Source organism: Coffea arabica, chromosome 5c, assembly GCF_036785885.1.
Source record: "Coffea arabica cultivar ET-39 chromosome 5c, Coffea Arabica ET-39 HiFi, whole genome shotgun sequence".
Lineage (NCBI taxonomy): Eukaryota > Viridiplantae > Streptophyta > Magnoliopsida > Gentianales > Rubiaceae > Coffea > Coffea arabica.
The window spans coordinates 47,739,903-47,748,764 of record NC_092319.1 but is presented as its reverse complement, the minus strand read 5'-3'; the positions used below and the strand labels follow the sequence as shown (position 1 = coordinate 47,748,764).

General features: G+C 37.8%; 1 protein-coding gene across 1 annotated transcript; it reads right to left on the bottom strand.

The window, feature by feature from the left end:
• Positions 1-1,785: 1,785 nt before the first annotated feature.
• LOC113690859 (uncharacterized) lies at positions 1,786-7,578 on the bottom strand. Its single transcript, XM_072051435.1, has 7 exons — positions 6,761-7,578; positions 5,591-5,731; positions 5,133-5,498; positions 4,010-4,255; positions 3,177-3,269; positions 2,655-2,855; positions 1,786-2,375 (listed from the first exon to the last, which is right to left on the bottom strand). Exons 1-7 carry the CDS (start codon positions 7,079-7,081, stop codon positions 2,160-2,162), a joined length of 1,584 nt encoding a protein of 527 aa, XP_071907536.1. The 5' UTR covers positions 7,082-7,578; the 3' UTR covers positions 1,786-2,159.
• Positions 7,579-8,862: the final 1,284 nt, after the last annotated feature.

Below are 8,862 nucleotides of genomic sequence, written 5' to 3'. Positions count from 1 at the left end.
TAGTCTTATTAGATGTTAGAATTCATCAAATCAAAAGGAAATCCTACTAGTCCCAAGTGTCATGCAGGAATGTTTTCCAGACTAGAGGCTTGTCAATAACTTTCCAACCAACGTTGTATCTTGCTTGAAGCCAGAACCCTTAAAGACGTACGTTGGCAAGATGGAAGAAGAAGTCAGGAGCCATCTGAAGATGCACTGGGAAGGGAATCCGCAGGTCACGGCATGTTCTGTGATGTGTCTAGCATGTTATCTTAGGAATTTGACTAGGAAAGAGTCGCTATAACCTATAATTGAACCCTTGATGCAAAATCTTAACTTGAATCAGATGATGAACTGAAGTTCCTTATCCAATTTTTATGCCAAATATATGTGCCAGCCAACTGGGATTTGAATGTCTTCCAAAACTTGATCACATAGTCGCACTGCACAATTTCGGAATGTATCTGCAAATTCAGTTGGCAAACGTTTCTGATTGACTTGTTTATTACTGTGTCACCAAACCGTGGCTGGGGCTTCTGGTAGGTACTACCTTTGATGCAGAAGCTCACGTTCAACATAATTTGCTCTCTTCTTTTTGGGATTGAACGTGGAGAAAGAAGAGATCAATATGTCCACCATTTCCAAGAAATGATAGAAGGAATGTGGTCAATTCCTGTTAACCTGCCTGCCCTTCACACGCTTCAACAACAGCCTCATAACATGTACTGTATTCATAACACAGTACTTTGAAGTTACTGTGTCAGTCAAACTCAAGTTCGAGGATTAAGATTTTCTTAAGCTCGTTAAGTCCAAAAATGAAGGACAAAGAACAACTCAAAATTTGAGCATTAGTATCTTGCTAACATTTACATATGCTGCAGCTAGCTTTCCATAATGTCAATCAAGAACGTGAACTACCTAAGGTTTACATCCCATGAACCGCATGAAAACTATTGAAGGCAAAGATGGATACTGTTAGAAAGACAGTTAAAAATGGCTTGTAAGCATGTTAGGATGTTAAAAAGATGTAGCGAGCAAATATCGACTTAAAACTTGAGAGAGGACTACATGTACAGTTGCCAACAGGCCGACACTGCAAGACGTCGAGTATGCAGGCTAAAAAGATAACTAGTAAGAATCTCTCCCAAACTCAAGACACCCTGCAACCACTTGCACATCAGTTTCTCTCATTCCCCACCTTTGATAATGCACACACTACTTCACTACTGATCAACTTCACAATCCCAAGAATCCAAATTCTACACAAGGCTATGATTCGTGCGGAAAATAACATGTTCCCAATGCCTGCAAAACTTGACCCTGCAAGACTGGAAAACTAGGCATCCATTCCTCCAGAGTGCTTCGTTCCATTTGGAGCAGAACGCCTTTAACATATTAACGTGTACAGGATATGTGTTTGCAAAGATTCAAACTATTCACCATATATCATTTGGTTACTCGATTCAAATGGAAACAGTTCCGTGCCGACAATTTCCACTGAAAAGTGCCCACAAAAGGACTCAAAATTCTAATAACCCCCAACAAGTTGCAATCAGCAGGGATGAGTTTGCAGCAGCAATATAAAAGTTTAAACAGACTATTTTGAACAAAAAATTAAGGCCACTCACGTCTTGTTCTAGAGTTGAAATAGTTCTATCAGAGATCTTGAATAGGGAACATTACCTCAGTAATTATGTGAAATTAATCGATCAAACAAGACAATCCCGAATACCATATACAGTGCATACGATGAAGCTGTCACATGTCGTGGAGCCTCATGAATCTCTAGCATGCATCCTCATAACATGTACAAAAGCATTAAAATTATGTGAAAGACCACTTGTTCTAGAATACAGGCACCCCAAATACCAACATAGTTCATAACCTACTCAAGTTATGTCATATTTCACGGATACTGCTTCCCCAAGCCCAAAAAAGAAATCATTAAAACATAATGGAAACATAAGAGCACCACTAATTTACATTCATTTGCAACTGTACAATGTAGCTACATTTTCATTTACCTAAAATAGTTCACTAATAGTAAATTGGACAATATTTGTCCCTAAGTGCCATCCCAAGCAAGTCAAACAATGCATGAATAGAGATGGGCATCACGAGGGTAAGGCTCCAAAAAATTTGTGCAAGGACCCTCCAGAGGGTATCAACTTAAGAACCCATTAGCAACCCTCTGGTCTGTAATATTCGGGAGGCATAGATGGGCACCTTTCATTCATATGAGGGTATGGATTTATGGTGTTGTATCCAGGCAATTCCATCCGGTATTTCCCTCGAATCTGGCAAAAGGGAAGCTCCACTGTGTCACCATCCTTGCACCACTGAGGCAAGTGGCTTGAATCATTTTCAAAAATATTGAGTGAGTAAGCATCTTTAATCTGCATTGGCAAACTAAATGGGTTAAGAACTCATCAGATATTTTGACAAGGAGTTCACGCTAGAACACCTAAACTATCATTTCAAGTTCAACCTTATTTAACTATATTTTGAGTTGTGAAAATTGATCGATTTTGCAAAATCTCAATATGAAGTAGATTGCAGAAAAATGTGCACTTCACAACCCATTCGATGCTTAGACACCACCATAAATAAATCAACTGAATGCAGCCAAAAAATCAGCACAAAGAAAGACTCAGCTATAATTCAAGCAGACCCACCGTAAACTCAGTAACTTCAATGGAGTTTCCAAGTTCACCAAATATTCCTGCTTCTTTATACATCTCAAGGACAAAGGCAACACATGATGCAGATTTCCCGTCAACGTATGTCCAGTTATCCCTTTCTGGAATAGCCAACAGTTCAGCAAAAGATGATCCACGCTTCTCCACTTCAACTAGAATTTCAGGAAGACCAAGCCCCTGCATACAAATTGGACACTTGATTAACCATCTGACACTTCATTAGAACCTACAGCCTTCATGCAGAATAGAAGTTGCAACTTAAAGATTTAGACATTTACTATTAACCCATCTAGATTCAGCGTTGTTTGCTTTTTGGCTGAGAGATATGAATCTCAACCTATCCCCTTTATTTTGGGTTTTTCTTCTATCAAACACAACATGGCTACATCTTATTTCATCATTACCTTTTCAGCTGTCGTACTTTACATTTTACAATCATTTGTGTTAAGGATAAACATTTGACCATGGGATTAAAAGTAGTCTTGGAAAAATGAAAACCTGAGTTCCAAGTCTCTTGTTCAAGGCCTCATTCCACAGGTTAGCAGCATATGTTGGCTGCAATTGACTCCAGACAGTCATGACAGAAGCAACCTGCACCAGAACCACGGTTCAGAAGCAATTTAAGCAGCAAAAGTGGAGATGAGGGAAGAGGAAATTAGTGAGGAGAAAAAAACGATAAAGAAACTCACTATATGAAACTCCAATCTTATTTATGGAATGAAGTCTTTACTTAGTTCACAACCGAGAAAAATTACTCCTAGAGCATATTCAAAATTTTTAAGTTCAACATGAAGCTTTCTTCAAACAGGAACTAGGTCAATAAAAAATGCAGGCTTTTAAACCCCAGACCACTGAAGATCTGCGAAAATAACCTAAAATTATCACATAAAACACCAATTATGGTGTACAGACTCCAAGCCTGAATAAGGCTACTTGACAATCGCATTCACATGGTCCTATCAGTTGAGATAATAGAAGTCAATCACAGCCATACGTTATGATAAGACAAACGAAAGCAAACCAATTATCGTGCATACAACACTGAAGAGACCATATCCTCATATCCCAGTAAAATCTAGGTGATTAATGTTTACTGGAACAGTAGAATTCTTTTTGGTATATTACTGAGCCAAAATATCATAATATGACTATATTATGTATTTGCCTAACACCACAACACCACAGTCCAAGCAGTACAAGATTTGAGCACCAGCAGATCCATAGGAAGTACACTACAATAATATTATTGACCTACAATAATATTATAAGACATTGGTCAATCGAAGTTAGCTTAAAAAGTAAACTTTTCAAACTTAAAAAATTTAGATTACCAAATGAGCATCCAAGGGTGGTGGATAATTTCCTTCAATCGTGTCTATCCAGCTAAAAATCAAGTTATGGAATCCATAAGATAATCCTTCCATACTACGTGCATACTCCCAAGCAGCAGTCTCATTGAACTTGGCACGGAAGTGAGGATGCAAAGGAAGCAAGGCAATATGTGGATTAGAATCGTCCTTTGTCAACTCAAAATCCCACCATTCATCCCATGGTAAGATAGCAATGATATCTTGCCCCTGTCATAGAATTGTGATTCAATTTTCCATAAGAGAAAATGATGAAAGAATGAATTCCTAACCAATAAGCAATTGGAGAAAGTTAAGTTGTGAACATCCTGAATGCATACCTTCTACCATTTGTACCTAGTCATGCTTTTTATCTTATGTTCTAACAGTCAACATAGAGCATGTCAATGAACACGTAAAGATAGGGCAGAAAAGAAACACTCCTCCAGAAACAAAAGGCTATGAGATTGATGAAGAAAACAGAAAACAGTTGGTACTCCTCATCCACACAAACAGTTGTCAGGAAATGCAGAAATACCTTGAGCTTCAGTAAGTGCAAGTCAGCAAGAAAAAGTGGTAAAATAATGTGAAGCAACCACCTTATATGCATGACTCCTCATTACCCCATCTTCTTTTCTACATGAAAAGAAAGAGACACAGAAAAGGGGAAGTTCTGAATTGATTTATGCCTCACTTAAACAACTCTCTTGTCACTCCTCATCAGCACATCAAGGTTACATATCTTAAGTGCTTTTGTTAGATTTTCAACACGTCACTCACTCCATTAGCACCCTGTGAAGGCATAACTATGACAACCCCTAGCACTTGATTTAGATCTGCTTCTTAGTTATTTCCATGAAGTCCATACGTAAATGAATAATACTAAGTCCATACGTAAAAGAATAATACTTCATGAGCCACAGAAAAATAATAAAACACCAAAACATAGGCCTCAGAATGTGTTGAATGGCACGAGAGAGAGAGAGAGAGAGGTAAAAGCAGATAATAATAAGAGAGAATTGTTGAAGTGCTTTCAGCAAGTCAGTGTACACCTATATATTTGTGGTGCCTTTATATATTTTATAATCTGGAAAGTTTGACATAGTACCTCCTTATCCTCATGTCCTGATTCACCAACCCATAACTTCCCTTCAGAATCTCTCAAACAAACAGCTGAATGACCAGCATAAGCTCCACTCACCCATTTTTCCAGAGTCTCAAAAGCACCCCATCGGCCCCGAATCTTTGATACTGCAAGGAAATCTCCAGACTGTATATCATCAACGCTAACATTCATGACCCATGGTTGAGGACGTTGCTCAAATGAAGCCCCCATATGCTTCTTTAAAAACCCAATATTTGAATTCTCTCCCCATCCTGTATTTGTAAACAATGGGAAGACATCCCATAGAGCTTGAAGGGTGCCTAGCATCCCTGCTTTCATGAGGAAGATTGCAACTCCCTTGTGTCTGACCTGTTTCCATGGAGAGTAGATTATATCTGATGCAGAACTTTGTTCTATGAAATATGCATGTAGACTAAGATCAGCAGATGGTTTGAACTTACATATTCATACTCCTGTTCTGATTCCCACTCTTCGAACTCAAGGGTATGTTCACGAGACAAAAAGTAATAGTCCCATGTCACACGGTATGGAGTTGCAAAAATATACAGATCCATACATGTCCAGCTATGAGCCTTGCTAACCTGAAAGGTCAAAGGAACACAAGTGAATACCAACAACAAAAATTTATCTTGCCATGGAATGAAAGTCAGACAACCATCACTCCCCTTTCCTGCCACTCGGCAATAAGTAAAAGAGGAACAAAATGAAAATCATGCTTGCAGAAACATGAATGAGAAGGAAGAAATTCTTGGCCAACTAGAAACAGGAAAACAAAAAACAAATGCGCCTTCCCCAAGATAGGTGAGAAAAGAGAGAGCAAACGGTAGCAGAAACTTTCATCTCTCATCTGAGAAAATGGGAGCTGGGGAATCTTAACAATCTTACTAACTTCATGTCGTTGTCTTAGACACTAGATCTAACTTAAGTGGGTTACCTACTGCAAATTCTCAAAAAGACAAATACACAAAACTAGATGTTCCATGGATTGATGACTCAAGATACACAGATTAGTGGCAACCTTCCATCCAATTTCTAAGTAAATAGACCGAGCAATAAAAATTTGCCACCCAATGAGGACAACAACGATAAAAAGTTTTGAAAGTAAAACTTGAAGCAAGCATCATAGGAAAACTCCAATCATCTAGGATAGTCACGTTCATAAGAAATGCGTCTCTATCTAATCTAAAAGGATAATTTGCACGTTTTAAATCCTGAACTCCGGTTCAACTCAAATCACTCCAGAAGTACAAATATGACCAGCTAAAACCTGAAAGCCCAGCTTAATTAAAGTGATCACAACTCATTTCTTCATGTTCTTGGCAATCAAATATTTAGCTGATACTCAACCAACACCAACAATTGCAACTCTGCCCTATCATCTAAATGGACTTATGTTCTAGAAATACAGGTAATATGTTCCTCCTCAATTTTCTTTAGAAAAATCAAGTAAATAAACCAGGAAAAAAAATTTCCAAAATGCCGAGTTTGTAGCGATCACGTAATCTCACTTAGGCAAAAATAAAACCTCCAAAAAGCTAAAGTTTCAAAAAAGGAAAAGAGAAAACAATCAAGAAATCAAAAGAAGAGACAGAATTAGCTAGTATCTAAACCTTGATATGAAGTGTGCCTCCACCGAATTCGCTGCCGCTCTTGTTGTTAAACTCCAACCAAGCAGTATTTTCGTAAAAGCAAGCCCCTTTCCACTCCAAGCTATTGTTGGTGGAAGAAGCAGCCCCAACGAACGAAGGCAAAAGGTCCACTGCACTATTCAAATAGTTCATAATTGGCCACGAGACTCGTCTTGGTAAAACTGGCAAGACATCCAAGGGATGAAAAGGGACTTTCAGGGCATGTAGTTGAGATGCAAAAAAGAAGGCATAAATGATAAAACCCAAGCATACGTGGTGGCTTTTCTTGAGTTGAATTAACATGGCTGTTTCGAGAATTGAAAGAAAGTTTTCAGCTTTAGTATTGGATTGTGATAAAAAATTTATATGGGATGAAAACGGTTTGATCTTTATCCAAATTCAGCAGATGGGTACAAAAATTTCCGCTGGAAAGTCTAATTCTGTGATGACCCAAGTTGTTTGGTACTGCTATAGAACCTTTGCCGGAGCCTTGGGGTGGTTAAGCACCATTAAAGTGGAAACAAGAAGTTTCATTTGGCTGGGGTGGAATCGCAGAAGAAAGATTTCATCATCAAGAAAGTAAAGAATTTTTCTTTTTTTTAACTTCGGTGAAAATTCTACGTATCTGATGATTACTAAAACGATAAACTTCTCTTATCGCAAAATCAATAAGTGATCTCTAGATTAGCGTACACAAGTAGAAGAGAGAAAAAAGGTCAGTTGGCTGAAGAAAGCAAGTCAAAGTTTTCACCATTTTACAGACCCACATGAAATTTTATGCTATTAATGGCAGCCTTAAGATCAATACGAGAGCATCAATTGGTTGTTCTTTTATTGGGAATTTGTCACTATCGTTTTCTTTTTTATCCAACCTTTTGTCAGTAGTATCATCCTTGGATAATACTCCGTGGCGTCACAAATGCGATATTATTGTTACCACAAGAGGAGTGAATTTTTTTTTTTTGTTGTCGAAACATAGCTGGTAACAGAAGAGAAGTGAATCAATCATCAGAGTTTGTAATTACTCTCCCTCATGTTTGTCCATTTTTTAAATAATATGTTTCAATTGCCAAGATATATGATACTGTAATAGTTTCTAAATTAAGAAACGAACTTTCAAGACCTGCAATAGTTACATAAAGATGTTTAAGCGGAATATTCTTATCTTCATTATCCAAGATATGAGGATGATCAACTTTCTCAAAATCCTTTAATAAGATTTTGATTTAATGGTTAATATTAAGGCTTCAATATCTCGAGATTATGAGTTCAAATTTTACTATTTTACATAGATTAATTTATGTTATATAGTCAATGGTATTGAGTTGTAACTCTCACAATTTTTGAGTTGATTTGAGTTAAAAGTCTTACACTTTGCGTGACTTAATTTATAGTTAGCTTGCAGTGATGTTGAGCTATAATTCCTACTACTTATGAGTTAGTTTGGATATGATTATCAACATTTTTTCTCCCCCGGCAGAAGCCTGATTCCATGACTCTGGTACGTAGAGTCCAGCAGCATCTATCTCTACAGTCTATCCTCTCGGAGACGGTACCTAGCCATCATCAGGGGAGCAAGTCTGTATTTTGTGGGCATAATTTTACGAGTTATCGGACAAGTCATAGCCAATCAAGTGATTCTCTAGAAAGCAAAATGTGGTGGGTGGCCAAACAGCTCTAAGCTACTACAAGACGGATATTCTTCATGAAATTCCAACTTGCACCACCAGGCATCAAGAAAATGCTCTATCGAGCAGGAAGGAATATTCTTTTCTTCCTTGCAATATCATGGTCTTTGCCCCCTCTGGATCGGCAAAGAGCATGGTACTACAACTGAAACTCGTAAACATATAAAGCTTTTTCATTGACATCATAGCCATTTCCTTTTTTTTTTTTTCTTCTTCTTTTCTTGTTTTCATGAGCAATGCCCATGAATTAGTTGGTTGGTGTTGGTTTTGACCTGCTCATATTGGACGGCTGCCATAGCAATTTAAGTTATTGACGTGGTAGAATTGGCAACATGTTTTTCTTTCCTGGCTCCTATTGAAGTAGATAGAGATCGCGTTTGGTTTTGCTGGCTGAAG

What these genes read in the sequence shown, in the direction of transcription:
- LOC113690859 (XM_072051435.1), bottom strand. Translation starts at nt 7,081, where the DNA reads ATGTTAATTCAACTCAAGAAAAGCCACCACGTATGCTTGGGTTTTATC. An exon ending in CACCCTTGGATGCTCATTTG is followed by an intron (nt 3,270 to 4,009) that starts GTAATCTAAATT and finishes GTTCTGGTGCAG; the next exon opens with GTTGCTTCTGTCATGACTGT. An exon ending in ACAAGAGACTTGGAACTCAG is followed by an intron (nt 2,856 to 3,176) that starts GTTTTCATTTTT and finishes ATTTGTATGCAG; the next exon opens with GGGCTTGGTCTTCCTGAAAT.